General features: G+C 39.2%; 2 protein-coding genes across 2 annotated transcripts in view; both read left to right on the forward strand.

Moving 5' to 3' along the window:
* PGGT1B (protein geranylgeranyltransferase type I subunit beta) overlaps positions 1–17,039 on the forward strand; it is a 37,484-nt gene extending 20,445 nt beyond the window's left edge. The window contains 7 exon segments of the mRNA XM_083816889.1: positions 930–1,081; positions 3,877–4,009; positions 9,384–9,429; positions 10,970–11,154; positions 11,436–11,544; positions 16,326–16,457; positions 16,460–17,039. Coding sequence (XP_083673015.1) covers positions 930–1,081; positions 3,877–4,009; positions 9,384–9,429; positions 10,970–11,154; positions 11,436–11,544; positions 16,326–16,457; positions 16,460–16,506 — 804 coding nt within the window. The 3' untranslated portion in view covers positions 16,507–17,039.
* Positions 17,040–22,272: 5,233 nt separating this feature from the next.
* The window catches only part of TRIM36 (tripartite motif containing 36), a 34,266-nt gene continuing 32,646 nt past the window's right edge, over positions 22,273–23,892 (forward strand). The window contains exon 1 of the mRNA XM_083816878.1: positions 22,273–22,841. The gene's annotated coding sequence lies outside the window, so the exon portion shown is untranslated. The remainder of the gene's footprint in view (positions 22,842–23,892) is intronic.

Here is a 23,892-nt window from a genome sequence, read left to right on the forward strand (position 1 = left end):
GCCTAAAAAATACCATGTACCTGTAACACCAACTTATTTATCTTGTTTTGCATGTGTTTTTAGGATGAAATGAAAATAAAAAATTGCAATTAACATAATCCTTGTAAAGTGTGTTTCAAAAGCTTGCTTGGCACGGATGCGCAGCATGGAAATAGCTTTTATTATGCTTAAAAACAAAGAAAAAGTCATCTTCCTTTTTCTACAAACTGGGCCGTCCTAAGTACCCAAAGCCATCTTGTTATGCGTGTTTTGTGTTGTAATGCAGTGTACAATCCAGGATGTACCTACACCACAGGGAAAAATAATAAATTTGGTGCAGCTACTTTAATGTCCCCTGACACCCATTTTGTGATTTGTACCATGTGACTACTCATCACTTAACTCTAATTGAAGCTTCTCAGTTGACTTTATTTGCTGTATGAATACTTTGTTTAAGCTCTGGTTATTGTTTTAAAGCGGAGATGAAAGTAGCTGAGGTGCAATCTGTTATTGCTTCCATTTACAAGAGAGATTACTAGTAATCCCTCACACTGCTTTCTGCTTGTAGATCATTAGATTCTAAAATGTCTGTGGAAAGGACTTCTGGAGGCTTGGCTGTTTATTAGACTGCTTCCTCAACTCCCAGGAAGCTCATGTACAGTGGTGTGCCAGAATAAACTTTGGTATAGATGACGTACTTAAAGCTTGCATAAATACCGGTCTTTGGAAAGCCTTATTCCAAACCTTGCTATTGACCAGCTGTTTACAAGGGTTGCTAACTGTGCATTAGCTTTGTTTGACTCAGAAAAGTTGAGTGGCCTGCCTTCAGTTTAACCATAATTAGTGAACAGAAATGAACTTTGTTCACCTATTTATTTATTTATTAGAATTCCTGACTGTAATATAAGGTCTTACAGTGTGTAAATATTTTGTTTCTCCTTTTTTTCTAGGGTCCAGGTATATCTCATCCCTATGATAGTGGGCACATAGCAATGACTTACACAGGTCTGTCATGTCTGGTTATTCTTGGAGATGATTTAAGTCGAGTAAATAAAGATGCCTTACTGGCAGGACTGAGAGCTCTCCAGCTGGAGGATGGAAGGTAAAAAATACTTTATATTTTACAACACTTCGGAAGATTAATATAAAATGCAGGTGTGGAATGAAACATAGTAAACATGGTTCTTATGAAAACAATCTTACAATATCTTCTTTCTGTCAGTAGATATTTTGGCGAGTGTTAGTAAGAGAACACATGCTAGTGTACAAGACCAAACAGTACTTTGTGTCTGCGTTTGTTTTCATATGTAGAATGATGATGTTTCCTTACAGCTGTGGGCACGTTTGATTGGAAAGTTAATGGATTGGTCTTAGTTTTTTTTGTGCTGTGTCATTCAGGTAAGTGAGGTGTTTATATTCTCTGTTTTTTTTGTAATTCCCCGGAGTACTGTTAAGATGATGTTTGCTCTGCTTTGTGGGACAACGACCTCCATTCAGGTATGAAGATTTCACAGATTCAAGATATCTATATACAGGATGAATTAACCTATATTACTTATAATAGGAGCATGGTATTACTAAACTTCCTTGTGAGATTCATTTACACACATTTTTAATAGATGGTATATACCACTTGATCTACTTCATGCTCTTTTTCATGAGTGGTGGTGGGCGTTAATGCAAACCAAAGCAGGTAGCTAATGAAAGCTTCTGCTAGGGCCCATGATCTGTCTGTTTTGAAATTTTAATGAATATAATTTTTTGAAAAAATACTTTAAGAAATGCTGAATTACAGAAATTGTTGTTCTTGAAGTAATTATATTTCACTTCACTAGGAATTTGCTGTCATCATTTACTAGTTATGGAGCTGTTGTTTTGGTCAAAAGACTTTGTATTGTATAGATGTTTTCTATAATTAAAGCTTTTTTTTTTTTTAATGAAACATAACTATTAAAATGCAGTGTAATGTGTGCACAAACCTCTAAAATGTTCGGAATGTAAGTGGTGAATATGAGCTGTATGATGCACCACAACCTGTTATTCGCAACATCAGACTGACCTTAATGGGCCACGTGTATATATGTAGGAATATATATATTTACACATACATATATATGTATGTATGTATACATGCAAATATTTGTTACTCTGCCTTAGTTTAAAGTTTCTTCAAGCACATGGACGTGCTTGTTCCATTCTTCTAAGCATTCATTTTAGATATTGGACTGTTTTTGCTGTTAAAGCATATCCAAAAGGAGGACAAGGGGATGAGGTGCTCCCAACACACTATCATCTTGAAGCAGTTGCTTGCTGTCTTGCCTGATCACAGCAATAAGCAGTATGCAGTTAACCTCTTCTACGTGTTTGTGTCACAAATGGTTTTAATGTGCAGACTTGCACTCACGTTTGATTCCGTGTTTTGTATTCCCTGCTGAAGATAGCCAGCTAGACCCTGGAGGTAAAGGAGAGTGCTTTGCTTGTCTCTGGTGTAGAATTGTTGGGCAGGAGTCAAGTTTTTGTACAATACACTTTCCTGTCTACGAAAACCACTTTTACTACACCAAAATGAAAGGATGTGCGAAGGCACTTGCTTACATCTTGTCCAGGTAGAAACATCAAATAACCCAAATGAGGGAAACAAATTTTCCTAATGTTACCCTAGTATAAGTATTCTAGTCTTTGGATTTGTTTCTTGTATTTTATTAACTAAAAAAATGGGGTTTTAAGTGTTAGAGTACACAAATAAAGGTGTGTGTTTGCATTTCTACCTTACTTTGGCTGAATGTGATTTAAGCATCTGGATAACCCACAATGCGGTGTCACCTAGGGATCGAGAAAAGTTGTAAACCACAATGCTGGCACATCTTAAGAAGTGTCCTGGTTCCCAGAATGTCCTTCGCCGTATCCAAAGAGCAATGGTTTTCATCCCCCATCTGAGCTGCAGAGAGTAGGGCCTGGCATCGCTGGGGTTAAGAGAAGTGAAAATATCTCCCAGTAGATGTTGGAGGCTATTGTATGCAAAAAGATAATAGGGTACATGCTGGAATCCCAGTGCCAAAGTGGGAGTGTCGTAGTGGCAATAGTGGTACTTGAAATTCACCTTTCTGTCTTTAAAGTCAGAAGTACTTTTTTTTTTTTTTTGAGAAGAGATGTGACAGGAGGACTGATCAAAATATTCTTTTTATTGTTCTGGCTTCTTGCAGCTGTTTAATTCTTAAAAAATATTCTAACTAACCCTTTGAGCGAAACAGACTTGTCACACAGCAAATCACAGCATCCATCCTTTTAGGGATCTCAGTACGGGATCATACAGGAGAGCACAGGATAGCATAGGTGCAACAAAATGTTCTTTGGAAAGAATGTAGCCATAAGAAATCAAAACCTGTATTGCAGTTAATTTTCAGTATTTGTATTAGAAATAGTGATAGGAGTACTATTTATACATACGTGGGAATCTGATCCTGAGGTTTGAGTCAGAAAAGCTATGCAGGCTATGAAGATTACTAGGAAGGCAAAAAAATCTGCCAAGAACAGCAAGTGCTACAATAGTAACTCATATGTCAGTATATTGTGTGATAGGTGAAAGAATGTAAGCGTTAACATCTTTGGATAAATAAAGACATTTTGATAAATAAAGTCATTGCATTTCTGGAAACAGAGTTTGCAAGCACCTAGTTGTTAATAGTTCTGTTAATTTTGTTTGACTTACTTAGAAACACATCTTCTGAAAAGAAAATCTAGTGTACCTTTGGGTTATAGTGGTATGAATACTGTAAACAGAAGTAGGTAACTTGTTTTGAAAGGAAAGGCCTTAAATGCAGTTCCTTAAAAGGCAATTCACAACTTCTAATATGAAAAGCTATACAAGATATGTAATGAGAGAAACGTTTCTTTCAGTTTCTGTGCAGTGCTGGAAGGAAGTGAGAATGATATGAGGTTTGTGTACTGTGCTTCCTGCATCTGCTACATGCTTGATAACTGGTCAGGCATGGATATGAAGAAAGCGATAGACTACATTAGAAGAAGCATGGTAAGTATTCTAAAAGTGTTACTTCTTATTACATTTTAAAGTTATTAGTTCTATTTCTTTATCATGACTAAAAATCTGTCAATCCAAATTGAAATATTAAGTTAATGTTTCTTTTCTGTTCCTACTTCAGTGAGTTGAAAATGGAAAAGTACTTTCCTTTTTGCATTTTTATTTTCACTGTAATATGTATGCTAACAAATTAATTTTATTTGTTGTTTATGAGCACCTCAAGTTAAATTAAATCTGACCTTTTTTCTTTAAAACTTGAAGTTGAAAGCAAGATTTAAAAAATGGGGGTCTGAAGCTCCTACAGCTGACAAAAAGTGCATAAAACATCAGTAAAATCCTCAAATATAAATGAGCTGTAGTCCTGCATTTTTAAATGATATACAGAATCAAAGCAAAAACTAATTATTGCCATCTCTTCAAGCTTAATAAATGTTTCCAGTCATGCACTTTTTAAATTATTTATTAGATATTTGGAATGAAGGAAAATACTAGTATGTGACTTTTTTTTTTCTGTGTCTGTGCAAGCTGTTTTTGTTTGGAGCAAGAGAGCTTTTAGTTATGTTTCGTGTCAATTTGGGTAGTAGGTATTAAAAGACCACATAGCCTGAGTTTATTGTTATGATGAGAGGCTGCACATGCAGAAAAGCTGAAGAACTAGTGTTCTCTTAGCATACAAATGATGTGAGACATGATCTGTGTGGATTGTAAAGAAAAAAACACACCTCAAACACAAGGTGAAACTTTTGAAGATACTTGACAGTAAACTAATGCTTAAATTCATTAATTCCGGATATATGGTCGGTTCATCTAAATTACTGTGTAACTTTGTTTAAATATGAAAATTACAGGGTACCTCTAAATACATATGTCCAGCAGACTTTTGGTATGTTAGTTAATGAGTAAAAATAATTTTTATATGATGTTTTTGTTGGTTTAATTTTATTTTCCAAGATCAGAATAAATGATTTTCAAAGAAGTTGAAAACTTCCTCCCTCATCCACTTTGATCTTTCTCAGCTGTGTTCCTCTCCCTACCCATCCCGTAATAAGTTTGCACACCCCTGCATTCTCATTAAAGCACCCCATAATAAGTTTTATACAGACACAGAATTCTCTTCCCCTGCATCCCATGTGAAGCCACGTAACCCCAACTTAGTTAGCATTGGTTTCCAGGCTGAGGATATCTGTGCAGACTCCGCTCAGTGGGTTTCCCACCAGGGACAACAATTTTCCTGTTCTCCTTTGACAGCATGACAGATCAGCCAAGTCAGGGTGCTCACTTAAGAGCAAAATCTTTGCCATGTTGCTCCGTACATCACATCAGTTGTAAGTTACTATCTATCTTTTACACCTGAGTGTGATTTTGGTCCCAAAGGATAGTTCTGGGAAGGGTGAAAAGAAAGCTTAGTTGAATTGCCAGAGGTATGAGGTGGCTTTTGTGTGAGGAGCATTTAATATACTATTACATGGGTTATTATGTTAGTATATATTACTAGTACTCTTCGTTTTAGAAATGACATGATTATATGGATTTGGACAGAAATATGTAAAGTAAAAAATGGCACTGAAAAACAAAGTAAGTACGGAAAAACTGTTTATTTTTAAGATGAGAACCTAAGGGGCAACATATAGGGCTACTGATACAGCAGGCGAGTGGATATTTTTTGCATTTGGAGCTTTGAAACATCTGGAGATTCTCTGTCTACAGTGATCTTGAAATGAATTGACAGACTGCTTCTAGACTCCGGGCATTAATTCTTTAACCTGAAAATTCCAACTTCTGTGATTCTACTGGGAAAATTGACCGCACTTTTTATATGTATATATAATATTATATTTATATAATATATACTATATACATAATATATTTATAATATATATAATATATTTAAAAATTGAAGCCTGAACAGAACAGAGCAAGACCTCTTGGAAACACACATATTAATACTTCAGTCAACCAGTGAAGTAAAACTGGAGTCTGAGCATGGTCAAAGTCCAGAAGATGCTGTGGAAAACACTAGATCTTTTCAAGGCTAGCTCAGAGTAACTCCAGGAGATTTTGTCAGGCAGTGTTCTATAGGTACTAGTCTCCTTAGGGCATACTAATGTGTGACAAGAGATAATATATTTCTGTCCACGTTTACTGTAAACTGGTAAATTGACTATGCACTGTGTTCAGTAGGACTTAACACTTTTTAAAAGTGTTGATTTATTGTGAATGTACAGCAGAGTTGGTATACACATGCACAGTAGTTTTGTTTGGGTTTTGTGGATATGCTGCTGAGTGGCCAGACCAGTACGTATTTCAGTGCACTAACTGGGTGACAAGGCTCTTCTACGCAAATAAGCAGAATCTTGGCTTCATGCTTAGTCACGTGGCAGAGCTGAAAATGTGTCCAAAGAACTCTCAGGTGTATGGAGAGGGAGCCCTTCGTGAAAATCATTTTACAGTGGTTGTTCCTCCTTCCTCTCATTCATCTCTTTCCATGACCTGCCTTGAGATGTGCTCAAATTCAATTCAATCATATGAACCAAGTTTCACAATGTATTTAACAGATAGATTTATTATTCTTTACGTAACTAAATATTACTGTAGACCTTCTTGAAAATACTTGTTCCTCTTTTCCTACCATGTTACCTTGTCTTGATGCATCTATTAGTAATAAAAACAAACGAGAGTGCATTGCTTGGCAGTAAGCTGCTAAAGGTGTGGTTTTGTTTGACTATCCTATGTCATTGGCAAGTAGATGAAGCAAATGTAGTTCACAAACTTTTTTCAGTTATTCAAATTTGCATGTAAGTGAATTACAGCTAATTTGGATGGAGAGTAACATGACTGCTTAGACAGTAATCTGTAAAAAAACCGTCTGGATTCCTCTTTAGTGGTGTGGTATCAGAATTCTGACATACATAATACAGCTGAAGGACAGGGAATTTATGTAGATAGGTGCATCAAGTAGAGCAGCAGACTGGAGCGTGAAATGATGGTGTTGCTTTATTCTGGCAAGTAAGCGTTAAAAGGAATTGCATCTTCATACAGAAGATTATCATCAATTGACTAAAAAGTGCTTATACAGTACTGATCAGAAAAAAAAAATTCAGTTTTATTGTCATCAGAATTGTCAGGTTCTAATCTCACAGTTTTTATCAGTGAGTCGATTTTGGCTTACAAAATTCAAAAGGTCAGATGTATCACTAATTAAAAAAGAGCAGGCATTCAGATGCTGAAATTTTGAATGACTTCAGCAAACACGCACTCTTAAATGCTGCAGTTTTCAACATTTCTTGGTTTACCTCAAATTTGGCCTTAAGTAGAGATATTGCAAGAATTTAAGTGTAGCATCTGTTTTTCCTGGTACAGTAGAGTCCTCTGCAAATGCAGGTATATAAGTCTGCTGATTAATTGTGATATAATAGCTGGTTGTGAAACTTTTGGAGTGAAGGTTTAGAGTGTGAAGTAAAGATTGTACTAACTGGATTTACACATTTCCTGAGGATAGTATTTTATTACGTAGTGTTCATGTAGCAGAAACCTCAGTTTTTTTTGCATATGTTTTCCTAGGCCTGTTCAAAAGGACAAAGAACTAAAAATATTTCTCTAGTTCTTTAACGCACACAAGTCCCCAAAGAGAAGCTGCTACCTGTAAATACATTGGCACCAATCAGCCGAAGGTCCACTATTATCTATTAAAATTTCCAGCTAATTTTACAGCCCAACAAGTGTGCATCCCAACAGCTGTCTGGGATGCACACTTAACAGCTTTTCTGCAGAGCTAATTACTTTGTCATACATGAAGTAAACCACCTCCTTTTACAATTACTGTTTGTAGAGTTAATTAGCTTACTCAGTTTAGCTTTGCTAATCAGTTTGCCTTTGCTTAGCAATTAACGGGCCCACGGAGTGAGGTAGCACATTCGGATTGCCTTTGCAAAAGGTACTGCAGAGTTTAAAGTAAATTTGCGCTGTGTTTTAACATTCAGATGTTGACGGTCATTACTTAAAATCGGTTTGTACTTTGGAAGTTCAAGCTGCAGTTTGAAGTTTGTGTGTTGCTTCTAGTTGCTTCAACTTGCAGCAACAACTCAAAAACTGAGAAATACAGATTTTGTGTGTTGCTTCCACATCTACTTTTGTTTCCTTTTTGTTTTCTCCCCAACGTGAGCCTTAAAAACAGACCTACAAAGTAATATAATTCTTAGGTAATACCTAAGGACGTGACAGCTGCTGTAGCCATTGTTTGGTTAGGACTATGGGAGTCATTAGTGGTCTTTCAAGATGACCTGTATCTTCTAGCCACTATTAAATGTTTTGAAGAAAACATGAGAAATTCATAGTCAGGGAAAAAAAAATGTTCTCTATCTAATCAGAACATGAACCAATCATTAATTGAACTGCTGATACGGAAGGAACAGGATCTGTGTAATTTAACTTTGAAAGTTAAACATAAAAGGTTGAATTATTTTTCTTCCAACTAAACAGTTTGGTATTTGTCCAGTGATAATGTATTGGTTATTAAGTATTCTGTGAACACTTGTAAAATAAGCATGTTCCATTTTATGAATAACTTACTCTGTTCTCTTGTTCTTTATCATGCAGAATGCTTTAGTGAATTTGTAGTCAAGAGAGATTGTTATTCCTACATTTACAATATTACCCATTCTTAGATTCTTGCTCATAACAAATCTGTACTATAATACTTCTGCTGCTTTGTTTGTCAGAGTGAAGCTCCTAATTCTTCTTTCACTTAACAAAGTAATTTTAGAGCATTGTGAATTATTTTTTAACAGTCGTATTTTACAGGACAGATTAAGTTTGGTAAAATAGCGTGCCTTATTATATTGTTGCTTCTGGTCTCCCCTCACTTCAGGCTTCAGTTTATTTAAAGCCTGATGGTCTTGCTCCTAACTAAAATATTTCTTGTACTTCAGTGCTGTAGATACAATATCAACCTGTATTTTGTCTTTCAGTATATTAATGAGGTTTTGAGACAGATTTCATTTATGTGTTTAATTTTGTTTGGAATTACATAACCATTAAAGAAAAAATGAAACTTTTTCATTATAAGAAAGGAAAATGGATATCTGCATCATATGCTTTCCCTTTTGGGCAAAGAAATGTTTAGCTATTTCCAGACATTTAACTAAAATGAACTAAAAAGTCATAAAAGCTGTTTTTATTGTACTGAAACAAAGCTGATCAGTTAACAATTTTGTGCCAAGAATTTTCTTGAGGCATAGGTTCAGAATTTAACTATTTTTAAATGGTCATTATAGTCTGATAATTTTGCTGGTAAACTGAGAAATTGCAATGTCTGTAAAAGTGATTTGGCTCTGAAGTAACTGGTTTGTGCATTTTTTTTCTTCAGTCCTATGATAATGGCCTGGCACAAGGAGCTGGACTGGAATCTCATGGTAAGAATGTTAAAATATTCTACAACTATTTTTAAGACTGGAATGGTGAAATGCTGTAAGAAGTTCAGGGTATGTCAAGCCTTTCCTTCTTTCTCTAATTTTAAGGAAGTGGGATGAGGAGGAGCAAATCTAAAACATGCCTCACAATATTATCTTCCTTTTCCCTTAGTTCCTGCTTAATATCAGACCAGATGGATACTTGATATACCAACTCCAATATTTTTACCTCATGAATGTTTGGTTGAAAGGTGTTGGCTGTAGTTATCGTGTCTTGCTGACAGAGCAAACCTTTTCATCGTGTACCATTGCTACTCTGTGGATTTATCTGCATGAGATTTTATGCAATGCCCCTGATAATCCCCAGTTTCAGCACCTTTTAGTTAAACCTGGAAGTATTTCCTCTGACAGATTGCACCACCCGTTGGGGGCTCAAATCTTGAAGACATATTTTTATAAACAGGTGGTAGCTTCAAAGATAGGAATTCCCAAGAGACTGATATTTTTAAGCAAAGTATTTTTCTATGCTATGAAGTAGTTGGTCTCTTCCTGACAGAGAAAGTTCTTACTTTTATGAAACTGATACTAAATCTCTCAGATTTTTGTTAGTTTTATTCTTGGAGTCGAAATTCTGAAGTATTCCAACTGTATTCTTCCTGCAGGAAGGAAAACATTGAAAAACTTAAACTATACCCCTACATACTTAACTAAATTACTGTAGAACCCTGATAACACATAGCATTACTTCAGTTACCCTTCCTGCATTTCAGCATCAGAAAGAAGATAACCTTATAGTTGCGTGTGGTCTTCTAGCACCTGAGCAGTATAAAGAACTTTGAGCCCTAAGTCATATATCAACATCTCTCCTACCTTCTTTCCCAGGCTGTAACTTTATCATTGCAGATAATAGTCTCAGAATGAGTTTTAATGGGTTTTAAAAAGTGATGGCAATGATACACAAACAACGTGAATTTCTCTTCTAATTGCTTACAGATTCCTTGACAACAAAAAATTTCATAGAAACATAATTTGTGTTGGTGACAACCATGAGAATCCAGCAGTCTTTCCATCATATTAGCCATGCCTTAATTTTTTCCTAATACTTTTGGGGCTTTCTGATCATCAGACACTTCTGGTTTTCTTCTCTTGGGCATTGTATCTGAAACTGCATTTGGCATCTCTGTTTCAGTTCAATTGCTAGCTTCTCAATAGCTTTCTTGTGTAAGTTTAATATGAACAAATGTTTTCTGCTGCATTTACTCATTCTCAGGCTGCTGTGTAATGTAAATTACGCAGCACTGAGAGGCCCTCTAACTTGAGTAAAATGAATTCAGGTTTATTTGTGCTAGAATTGTTTATTCGTTTGTTTGTTTCCTTGATATATGTACTGAAGTATTTTTATTTGTTTGGATTTTAGATGTAAAAGATGCTTTCAAACTTGTAGAAATCTATTGATGAAATTGTCACTACTCTAATTGAAGTTCTGACTGATGTCCCAAAGGCTTCCCTGAAAATGTGCTCATTAACAACCGTTTCTTCACAGGTGGCTCTACATTTTGTGGTATTGCATCCCTGTGTTTGATGGGTAAATTGGAAGAAGTTTTTTCAGAAAAAGAACTGAACAGAATAAGAAGGTGGTGTATAATGAGACAACAGAATGGCTACCATGGACGACCTAACAAACCTGTAGACACTTGCTATTCCTTTTGGGTGGGCGCCACATTGAAGGTAGCGTATAAAACAGCCACAGGATAGTTACTGATTTGTTTTGGTTTCCTTAAACATCATACCATTTCTTTGCATGGAAGAGTTACATCTTTGGCATCAGTATGTAAATATGCACAGATAACAGTAAAGGTTTTTTATCTTGCAAGAATGCAGGATTTGGAGGTTTACCAGCTTAGTGCTCTATTGCACTGCTTATCTACATAGATAGGCACTGTATTTTAGTATTAAAAATACACTAGGGTTTAGTATATTACTGTAACAGTCTACCTTCTTCTTTTCAGCTCTTGAACATATTCCAATACACAAATTTTGAGAAAAACCGAAATTACATTCTGTCAACTCAAGATCGCCTTGTTGGTGGATTTGCCAAGTGGCCAGATAGCCATCCAGGTATATTTACTTTTTAAAATCATGCAAGTGTGTTAAAAGCTAGAAGTATGTTTCCAGCAGTCAGATGTTTGAGAGGTGTAAGGGAAGTTTTTTCCCCAGTCTCTTTCAAAAAGTAAATTAAAAAAATATATAGTGAAATTTTCATGATTTAAAAGGAAGTCAGGGGGTGTATTTTTTTCTTTTTGATCCATGGAGCAAGTGAGCTATTGTTGTTTAGACCATCACTGAAAGAGTATCACTATCTGTTTAGAGCTGGACAAGCCTTTCTGAATGTGTTTAACTGTTCCAATTAAGGAACACGTTGTACAGTGGATATCTTCATAAATGTTCCGATTAAAATACTTCAGACCATTTGCTTTCTTAATAAGGGAATCCTCTAAGCTCATGCAGAAGTCATTGATGTATTTAATCAACTCGAAGCATAGATAGATATGATTTACAGATTATAGTTACAGAAAGAACTAGTATATCTGAAAGTCAATTATTGTTATCATCTTGCAAATGTATAATTTGAAGTAACAAAAAGCTTGAAAAGATGCTAAAATCTTTCCATTTGAAATAATTTCACAAGATGCTAGAATTCAGCAAAGGTATTGCAAAGTTGTAAAAGTTGGGCCAGTAATGTTGCTCAGTGGTGTTTTGTACAGGTAAGATAAACAATCTGTAAAATCAGTAAACGAGAAAAATGTAAAGGACGAGACAGTTTTGAATCTGTGCAGATATTTCATCCTTTCATCACTTCTTTTCGAGCAACAGTTGAGAATTTGTTGAGGTAGACCAAGACTGAAAGCAATGTATGTGATGGATATGTTCCCCCTGTTTCCCTGAAAACCTGCTTAGGTTTCCTGAGGACTAGCTATATTTTTCCTACAGTAGGTAGACCAGTCAGTATCACTTGGCGAAAATATTTCTGTTTGTCTTGATGAATCATTTACTTCGCAGGCTAGGAAGAAAATACCTGCTTAAAATGCCAGTCATGTGCAAAGTTCTTTAACCTAGCTTTTAACATAGCTGTGACTGAGATTTTTGAAAAAGGCAAGACTTCTTATAAAGTTATTTTGCTTTGATTTGTGTGATGTTCCTGCCTGAACACTGCTGTTTCCTATATAACAAGCTTGTGCTATCTCTTACATTTTCTCATGAGAGTAAGCTGCTTTTTGAACTTGCATGTCCCGGCTGGCCACAGAAGTGGAACAGGAGGGTTAAAGTAAAGTACTGATTTACTAGGTTGTTCTATGAACATACAGAAACTTTGCTGGTATTCCAGATTTTTTTCTAGCTTGCTCTGACAATTCATACAGCACGTCTTATGTCTATATTCTAGGATTTTTTTTTGGTGTTATGTTTGGTACTACTGAATTTAAGTGCTCTAGGAATTTTTCAGGGGTAGGGGAAGATTTGCACTTTTGTGATAGGTGGGTTTATTACAGGATTCTTTCCTCAGGCAACTAGTGACTGTAAGTCTGTGTTCAAGTTTTGAAGGAAAGAATAAAAAGCTCAGCACATCTTCAATCTGAAGAATGACTATAAATGCAGCATTGCAAAATTTTTTTCTATGGATCTGCAATTTCAGTGTCATATATGCACACTTAACTTTCCTACAAGTTCAGTCTAGAAACTGGAAGGGAAGCTGTCTTTTTGAATGTCGTATGTCTCCCACAATTAAGATTCCACACTTTGCTAACGTGAAGCATCCGTGCAGCTCTGTTGTTGTCAAAAGCCTGCTGGTGGTTAAGCGCACACACTCATGTTGACTTAATGTAAATGCAAAATGAGAAGGTGATGAGAATGGTATGAGTTATCTTGCAAACGAGTTAATAGATCTGTTGAGGGTCAATATGAAATAATTCACTCACCTTGAAGTATTTAGAGTTTTTAAATACTTGATAATAGTGGCCTCAATTTGTTTTTGTTACAAAACTCAGATGTGATAGAACATTCCAGGGAAAGTTTGCAAAATAAGAATATGCCAAAGAAAGGTTTTATCTAATGAATCTTCTGGATATCACTGTAGTAGTATTATTACTGTTGTATAAAGGGGATGTGAACACTGGCTTTCTAGAGAGATTCATACTTCAAAACAGAATTGAATACGTACTGTATTTGTTCAGTTCTTTATTTACAACTGTCTGATAAACTTATTTGAACATGTCCATGTGAGGCAGATGAAAGCGGCATTTTCTTTTTTCAAAGTTTCATTCTTAGTAATTAGATTTGCTATCTGAGGTTAATGCCACCTGTAACAAACTTTAAACCCCTAAGTCCTACAGTTCTACAGAACTTTTCCTTTTTTGTACTGGGTCTGGTGGCTGTGATAATTTTCTTAGCAGTAGCCCATATGATGCTGTGCTTTGGATTTGTGACCAAAACAGTCCTGATAAGACATCAGTGTTTTAGATATTGCCAGACAGCGTTTACACAGCAGCAGCAAGGTCTTCTCTGTTTCTCACACTATCCCTTACCATATGGCATCATAGCAATAAAAGCTGGGGGAATGAGGAAGGGAAGACTATGGCATTTAAGGTGTTTGTCTTCACAAGCAACCCTTATGTATGATGAGCCCTGCTTTCCTGGAAGTGGCTGAACACCTGCCTGCTGATGGGAAGTACTAAATGAGTGCCTTGTTTTGCTTTACAGGCACATGCACCTTTGCATTACCAGTTGAAATCTTTATATCAGCCAGGGAGTTTTCTCACTTTTGATCTTCTTTTCCTCTTCCCCCATTCTGCTGGAGGTGGAAGAGGGAAAGAGAGGGAGAACCTGTGTGGTGCTTAGCTGCCTACCCAGGTTATACTGCAACATTTTGTTAGAACATATACATAAACATATTTTTTTTTTAACTTGAGCATAAATCACTACTAGATTTAATAAACTTTTCTTTTAAGTTGCTAGTTGCACTGCTGTGTGCCCCAGGAAGTCATGCAGCAACTGTTACACATCTCATTTGTTATCTGTAAGTGATATGCAGTAGAAGAGAATTGGAAGCATGGGTGAATTACACGTGTTGCAAGAGAAGGATGAAAAGATTTAACATGAATAAAAAAGAAAGCAAAAAGATGAAAATGAATGTGTGCAATTACTAAATGTAAAACACTAAAGTGAGATTTTGCTCTCATAGTACATACACTTTGTTGTTTTCTATGCTTGTGAATTGCTCATGAAACAAAACATTTGGACTAACGTATTTCAACACTGAAAAGATTTGGTCTTTTATAGCTTGAAGCAGAGTAGTACATAGACCCCATAAATGTGTTTTTTCTAGAACGTAAGTATTAAGTTGGTATGGATTTGCAGAACAGTTGAACTTCATAGTTAAACTCACCATGTACAGGTAATTAGGTTTGTATATGATTTTTAGTGCATTTAGTACTTCCTGAAGCTGAGTTCGCCTTGCCTAACTGGTGGTTTTACTCAGCTGGTCAGCCAAGCTCCACCACAACTGCTCTCTCACTACCCCTCCACAAAGGGAAAGGGGAAGAAAATATGACACAAAGGGCTCAGGGGTTGAGATTAGGACAGGGAGATCACTCAACAATTATCATCACAGGCAAAACAGACTCAGCATGGGCAGATTAATAACATTTATTACCTATAACTAACAAGCTAGAGAAGTGGGAAAAAAGGGAAAGAAACTAAAAACGCACCCCTCCTCCCCCCCCCCCCCCGCCTTCCACCCTCTCCCATCTCCTTCCCCCGAGCAGCTCAGGGGAACACGAGCTGCAGTCAGTCCCTGATGCTTCATCTCCACCGCTCCTTCACGGTCACTCTCTTCGCTGCTCCAGGTGGGGTCCCTCCCACGGGATGCTGTCCTTCCTGAACTGAGCCTGCCGGGGCTGCCCGCAGCAGCTCCCACATGGCTCCGTACCACGGGGTCCATCCATCCCCCAGGAGCAAACTGCTCCAGCACGGGTCCCCCACGGGTGGGCGGCAGCTCCCCCCAGACCCCCTGCTCCTGCGTGGGCTCCTGTCCACGGGCTGCAGCTCCGGCCCGGGGCCTGCTCTTGCGGGGGCTCTCCATGGGCCGCAGCCTCCTCCAGGCCACATCCCCCTGCTCCACCGGGGGCTCCTCCACGGGGGGGCTGCAGCGTGGAGATCTGCTCCGTGTGGGACCCATGTTCTGTCTGCAAAACAGTTTCATTCACTAACATGTCAGAAAACTGTCCATTTACAATTGCTTATATGTTTCCTGAGTTGGTGTATGTCGTGGAGGGTGTTCAGCAAGCTTTAGTCCCCGTATAAGGTAGGCATCAGGAGCAGAGTGGGGCAGGGAAATAAGAGCTGGTAGTCATCTGTTACAGCTGATCAAGCCACTTAATGAATTCCTGTTCTTAGGGTATTTGCTCAGGAAGCAGGGAAGATAGGGAAGTCTATACTTCTAAGTCTTGCTGTCTGTCAGCTATTAATATTTCTTTAGTTATCAGTCCAACACATAGCCAAAAAATTCCTTCATATTTGGGGAAAAAACATTTGCTGTTTGAAGGAAATTATTTCCAGCTCCTGAAATTCTTTGCTGTTTGGCCTGAGCACTAGGAAGTTGACTAGTGGGCAAGAATTGTTATAAAATAAAAGTGATTCTAGTCTTAGAGATTGTAGACCATCAGTTCACGCTGGCAGGTTTGAGCAGAAATTGTTTTCTTGTGGAAAATCTCAAATTTAAAATGTTAACAGCTGTGTGTTTTCGTTGGCTGTGATTATTCAGGGGTGCTGAAACCCAGGAATACTTGACTGCTACAACTTAAAAGACACACAATTCTGTTTTTCATATTCTGTCCTCCTTTCAGATGCTTTACATGCCTACTTTGGGATCTGTGGCTTGTCGTTAATCGGAGAATCTGGTATCTGCAAAGTTCATCCTGCCCTGAATGTAAGCACAAGAACCTCAGAGCGCCTTCACCATCTTCACCAGATCTGGAAAACAAGGACTCTAAACAGTGTTCAGACGACACACACATCCCTACATGACTGATTTAGACTTGAATTTAGTTCTGGTAGCATAATTGTAGCCCAAGGTTAAAAGCCATGTATAACCAACGTGCTTTTTAAGTGCTGGAGTCATGCAATCAGATCTGTGTTGCTGGCATCACTTTGATAGGGGATTGTCTTCAGCAGATTATTCTGCATTTTGAAAAAAAGGGGATATTTTGATTATGTAGAAGCTTGTCACCACAGACTGTAAATGGCTCTTCAAATGGCTTTATGTCTAAGAAATCCCTTGAGGCAATTAAACTTCATTTTTATTTTATTTTTTTAAATTTGTGCATACTGTGTCAAAATATATAATGGGGAAGTATTTTCAAAATCTGTTTACATATCATACAGTATAGCACAGAACCTTGGAGTTCTTTATGATCTTGATGTCTGACATATTTTTGGGTAGAGAATATTCCCATATTAAATCTCAGTTAAAAGTTACCTTTTATCGTCTACTTTCAGATTCCATAAACTTTGTTAAAAAAATAAAATCAAGTAAATACAAATAAAATTATTTTATTCAATATACTGGACTTTTAAAGTTGTGTGGCATCACTAAATGAATTTCATGGTTCTCCTGGGTACCTTCTGTACATATGCGGTGGATTGTTAGCCAAAGTATTTTTATCTGAAATACTATCTTCATGGGATATTAATGAGAGTGTGGTGTTTTGATATATGGCACTATGCTCAAACTAAGCTGCTCTAAGTAAGTCTCTGCTGGCAAACAGACCCAGTATTGATACTTTCTGGCTGCGTGAGGAATGCTGCATTTGATTATCTTGGAGCAAATCCATACTTGCAAAATCTTGAGCTGTGGCTCCTGAGTTTCACTACCTGTTACCGTGTTCTCAACTCTAAAGGGTATCAGGGTAGAGAAGCAGAAGTCTTGACACAACAGTGAAAAATCATATTCTGTGGAAAAACTAGTTGGTTTCTCAGTGCAAGTAATTTAACCATGTTTTATGGGCCAAAAGGAGCTAATTCTTGTGTGGGGGTGTTTTTGTTTTTTTGGTGGTGGTGGTGGTTGTTTTTTTTTTTATATCTGTAAGCTTCTATGGCTTGTTGATATGTGTTTTGCATTTCCCCTTGGGCCCCAGTTCTTCTACAGCTTTTTTTTTTCCCCCAGCTAAATAACAGCATCCTTTTCAGACTGAATGTTGACAGCAGAGTTTCTCTTTCCTAAAAACTGCAGAAGGCATATTTGTTTCCCGCTAACTCCCACAGTTTTTTCTGAACCCAGCAAACTGCTTACACCTTTATGGCATAATCAGAATTTTTTGATTGTTTTGGAATCTTTAAACTTTTTTAAGTTGACAAAAATGTGTTAATAACCAACTCTGCGTGCATGATTTACCATTCTTAACATCGCACTCAACATCAAACAAGCAGGTGATGGCCATTGAGTGTGCCTGTGGAGTGGCTGTTTTGATTCTGACTGACTTGTGTGGTTAACACTAGACTGCATTGCCTTTCACATTTTTGCAGTTATCATGTCTTCTGACTAGAAAATAATGAATGATAAGTTGATAGACAAAAATTTCATAGGTAATGAGCCCATAACTTAAAATCCCTTTAAAAGCTGAAGTTCAAATGCATCTAAACTTACATGTGAAATGTAAAGTAAAAGTATAGCTACAAAAGCTATCCGTCAGATTACTTCCCACCTGTACCAATTTTGCATTAACAACAGCTTTACATTGCTGAGGCTGAACCTAAATAAGAAATCAATTACTTCAGTGACTTTAACATGTCCTTGAGGGTATAAAATGTCTTGGCTATAAGGGCTTGCATTAATTATGTGGAACAGCTACATTGCCACAACCTTTTGATGTTCCAGCAATGGTGTGGTACAACTCCTTTATTCTGCCTGCCTGTCAAGACTGTATTTATAAAATTAATGCCTTACGTAATCCTCATCAGCACTCAAAGCTTGGTGATGTTGGCTCAGCTGACAAATATGTGTCAGCTGGATGCCCCTATCTCTGACTGCTCACAATGTCTTCAACTCCTGTTCTAGAAGAACAGCTTTGAAGTAGCTTGTTGAACGAGGGAAGTTAAATGCATCCTTTCAATAGGATCTGAGGACTGAGGTTTTAAACATCATCATTAAGGCTTTCACAGCAACTTTAATCTCTTGTACATAGCTGCTGGCAGACATGATAGAACCACTTTGGAGAACTGTTGCTAAGTCTGTACATATTTATTTAAGGGCTTTTCATGTAGAGGAAATTTGGTTCTAAATGGAACAATTACGTGCTATGAAAAAAAAAATGACTAACAAGTAAATTGGACATTGGAGGAACATCTGAAGTATCTATGTGAAATGTAATAACAGGCTTCCTTGCTCCATGTTCAGTGCCCCATAGCAAAGTAAAAGACAACCTAAGAGGAGCTGAAGAAGTTAAATTAAATACTCTGCTCTCAGTGGAAGCCAGTATCAAAAATGAAATATCCCTTTGAAACAGTAGTGTTCCCAGAAAAATATATTTCAGCTTTGTAGTGAGTCCTTAGCCATTCTGTTAGGGGTTACCTTGTGGTAGAGGGTGAAGGAACAAGGATTTCCAAAGTAAGAGCTATTGTGGACAGCTCAAGAAGAACTCTGATATTGGTAACTGATACTGGTGCCACTGATGAGGTAGAAGATATGTTGTCGGGACATGAAAAAGAGAGAGACCCCCCCCAGGTAAGCAGATCCTACTGGACCATCTAAAACACGAAATGTCTCTGAAATTCATCTGTTGAATGAGAATATTGGTCCGTTTCGGTTGGCGTTAAATACTGAAAAGTTCTTGGTTTGCTATTGCAAGTAGTCACCATTTAAGCAGTTCCTCTCACTTTCAGCAACCACAGGGTGAAACAGAACAAGTGTCACTATCTCTATACTAAAAGCCTACTAAATCACTCTACCGAGTGACAGCAGTACACTATAGAATTACACTTTCAACACACTGTTCTAAAGTTTGTCTTACTTGTCTCTGTCCAATTAGTTTCTGAATTTAATAAAAATCAATGACCTGTTGCTTTGTGAAACAGGAAAAACTGATTTCTGGTGAGCTTTGTCTCATGCTGGTGGGTTTTTGCAAACCAGTCACATGTTCTGAGTGAAGAACTGCCCACACAGCACCTTCTCTGGGCACTGAATGTGAAAATGTCCAGAGGCTTTCAAGTTGCACCACCAAGGGCAGCAAAAATCCCACACCACCACTTGGTTTCTGAAGTACTGGCAAAATGCCTTCTTTGACAACTGAAGTGTGTGACCACCCTTTAAAATGTACTTATTTAGGTACACACCCTGTACTTACAAATAGGACTGGACAAAAATAGTTACTATCGCTGTAGAATGAGCAGGATCCCAAGGAAGGAAAAAGCTCTGCCTCAACAAAAGTGAGAAATTCGTCAAGGAAGAGAAAATCTATATGAGAACAATCTGCAGCAGCAATCTGAGAATTTCAAAATGTGCCTGGGAGGGGAAAGGTTTGTGGTGAGGACAGAGCGCTCAACTTGCCAGATTAGGCTGTTTATGTTAAGTTCACAAGTGAAAGGAAGGAGATGTGTCTATATAGAGAAGCTTGTGTTTTGACAGCCATGTATTCATGCGAAGGTGGTTTCTGTGTTAACTCGTAGCAGTGATGATAATCGGTCTCTGCTTATCAAGGACCAGGAGGCTGCCCTGTGTCCTGTTAAACCAATCACTTTGTGAGCTAGCAGTGACAGAGTTCAAATACCCTTGTGAGATAGCCTGGAGGCCTTCATGAAGCTAATTCTGCAAGAGCCATTGCAGAGTTTCCATCCGAACCTCTTCCCTTATCCCCTTTGATACAGCACGTGTTACACAGGCTCTGCCTTACCCCTGTGACCATTTCATGGGGAATCAGCAAAAGTGACGACTTGGCAGGAAAATGACAGAACAGAAGTCAAGACACAGCTTTTCACTGTTCATCACCTCCGTGTTTGTGGGAAAGGAGTGGTTCTTATGCTGCCTGGAAAGTTAAATATGCTGGAATGCTGCTGAAATTGCATGCTGCCTTTGGGTAATTTGAAGGTTTTCCTAAGCACAGAGCTATATTTGGTGTTGTGCTGTTTATTTAGCAACTTTCTTTAAATCATGACCGTGCCTTACAAAAACAGGCTCACTTTATGAAACTACATTTTAATCTTGAGCCCAGCCTTTTTACTGCTTATTATAACATTTCTATAAAAGCCTTCTTCAACTTCAGACTTATTTTGGAGGAGCATTGCCCTGAAAGGCATCTCTGTAAACCTACTGCCCTGGGGAAGCTGTGGAGTTTTCACCGCGGCTCTCCTTTCATATCAGGTTAGACTAAGCCAAGGATGACATGGGGACAGCTTATCCTGCCTCAGGACAGTTTGGTGGACTCTTAAGGACCCTCCTGACCTATTTTTTTACCAAAACAAGTCATTCAGTGCTGCTTCAACACATTATTTTTTTCTGGTAAGACTTAAAATGCTGAACTGCAAGGTATATAGATAGGAGCGGGGGCAGTTTCCGTAAATAGCATGAAGATAATCTAAAAAAAATCAGAAGTTTTGGAAGGACTGAGCATATTTGCACACCAGCCTTTGTGCTCATACATTACAGATCAGCTGCCCCTGGGCAGTGCTGGCTGCCCAACATCCTTCTGATGGTGCAGCCAAGGGCAAGATCCTGCTAGAGATGTGTCTGGATGAGGCTTTCCAACACGATCACTGGACTTTTCTGTATTTTTGTGTATGTCTCTCTATGTAACTTGAAGTGTATGGCCAGGCAGCACACATCCTGCAGAGTGTTGATAAAAAATGCCCTCTGTGGCTCCCCAGTTGCTATAGATAGCTTCCTACGCAGGCCGTGGAAACTGTTACTGCTACCAAACTTTTCTGATGGCTCCATGCCTTGACTTTTGTTTTCAGTGTACGTAGCCCCAGCCTCAACCAACTTCCTCTTGCACAGTTGGGCGCTGCTGGTAGTAGTAGGGGCTGTGACAGCAGGCATAAACCTCGTTAATGAGGTGAGCTCCTCACGTCCTGCCCCCTTCCACTGTGCAGCCCCGGGCTCACTTGGGTTTTTATGAGACCCAGACAGGAGGGAACAGCAGCAGCATGTGTTTAACTATGCTCTGCCCGAGTGGTGCACCCATCCCAGGAGGGGTGTTTGGCTCTGGGGATGGGCTGAGAACGGCAGCTTTTGGTGGGAAGGCTGCTGCCACCACCAGCTGTGTAGGTGGTGACCCCAGCAGGCACCAGAGCCTGTCCCATGCCTTGTGGTGTGTGCTCTTAGCACGCTACTCCTCCTGTTCCTGGTTGCCCCTGGTCCTGCATCTCCTGGCTGTAACCCTCAGTATTGCAGGCTTTCTCACCTTGTGTGACTCCAAGTCACGGTTCCCAAGCCCCAGAACAGGGAGGGTTCACGGGTCCCCATGCAAAGCAAAGGAAAACATGCTGCTTTTGGCTGTGGCAGAAACCCGAGCAGACGCACAGGCTGGCATTTGGGATGTTACGTGGCATATGGTCCCCAGGGAGGGCAGCTTTTTAAGCCAAAGACTCTGCAGGCTATGAGGAGCAAGCATTCCCACGATCTCCCTGCTATAAAAGGATATTAAATTCTGCAGCAGCTGCTGATCTGGTAGCCCGTCTGGGCTGGACCCCCCTCCTGTCCCCTTCCTGGCTGGCCAGCCGGCTGCAGCTACCCACGGGCAGGCTTCTACCCCCAGACAAGCTGAGCCTTGAGGTGAGTTTTGATGCCAGACAGATTTGGAGCGAGCAGGAACACAGTGAAGGAAGTATTTTATTTTTTGCCTGTCAGAAATAAATGCTCTGATGTCAGCCACTCTGGTGGAGGTCAGTGCACTGCAAACACCAGTAAGGGAAGACCTCGATCAGGATCAGATTATTCTTGATTAATTTAAACAAGGGGGGCAGGAATCAAACCAGACAAAGATGTCCTTTTTACCAACATAGTTTATTTTGCCTGTCACAGCTCTACATGAAAACAGTAAAAAGGTAACAAATAATGCAATATTTCTAACTAGTGGGAGAAAGGTTTTTCTGGTCTTTAACCATTTTGAAATCCTGGGCTGGGCGCTGTCTGGGGAGGACTCTGGGGGGAGCTGCCCCTGGCAGAGCAACGTGCTTTTGACTTTCCTCTATTCACAGCACGGCAAAGCAAGTGTGGCAACGTGGAAGGTGTGCCTTACAGCTGAACCAGAGGGAAACCCGCTCCGCTCGGTCAGGCTGCTGCAGTACAGAGGCCTCTTTAAACATGCCATGGAGAACTGCTGAAATTGTCAAGTCAAAGGAACAAACCTTTAGGAGCTGTAAGGTAGCACGTAAGTGGCTGTCTGCCCATGGTTGGGCCCAGAGTTGGGGCTGCAGAGCGTGCGGCCCACATAGTTCACTCCCAGCCCTGGCGTCCATCTCACACCTGGGGCTGGAGCTGGTCTCCCCCGTCCCCCTGTGCTCCTCACAGCAGGACCAGGGAGCAGGAGAGCTGCTGTTCTTCAGCGCTGACTCTTGGCTTTCCATCAATACAACCAGCAACCATGTGCCCTGTTGTGACTTCAGACAACCTCCCGACAGTGGTGTTTTAGGCCTTTAGCTCAGCGCTGCCCATCTCTTTATATACACGAGCAAACTAGGCTGGTGCTGTAAGCGGGTGGCAGGGCCTGGCCAGGAGGACCTCAGGTGCCTGTGGGATGGGTGAGCAGAGGGACACGCCAACCCTGGCCTGGTGCAAGGCAGGGACAGGCAGGAGGTGTCCAGCAGGCCTCAGGGCCTGCACGGATGTGCAAAGCCACTCCACAGTGAGACTGAACCCACTTTCAGGGGGGTTTAAAGACTGGTAAATGCACAGGGCAGCACCATTGCATGAACACAGGGCACGCTACTCCGTGAAAGGAAAGTTAGCTCCAACCCAACCCTGGCATAGTTAAGTGTCGGAGTGCAGCTGCTGCCTTCAAGCCCTGGACACACAAATTGGACAAGCTCTGTGGAGATGTGATATGCTCTGAAGGCCAGCTGAGTCTGAAAAGCTTTCAGGGCTCTGCCGCCTTCCTTGGTGCCTGTACCGTTTCAGACATGTCTCCTCTGTGTCACATGCAAAATTACTGAAATATGCATCGCTGCATTCGTATGCAGAGGTTGGTAGGGCTCATCTTTCCTGTATCTTCACCCAATTTCCATGTCTCTGATTTAATTAGACAACTTCTTTTAAGTAAATCAATAGGCTCAGTAAATTAGTAGACTCAAGCCTGCTATGTTTTACTCAATATTTGTTAAAACTCCACATATACATGAAATTCTCTTTACATTGTCAAACTTGATTAACTGTAGTTGTAGCAAAAAATGGCAATTGCATTATATATTCACGGTATGCATCAT

The sequence above is a fragment of the Anser anser genome (genome assembly GCF_964211835.1).
Source record: "Anser anser genome assembly, chromosome: Z".
In the NCBI taxonomy this organism is placed as follows: domain Eukaryota; kingdom Metazoa; phylum Chordata; class Aves; order Anseriformes; family Anatidae; genus Anser; species Anser anser.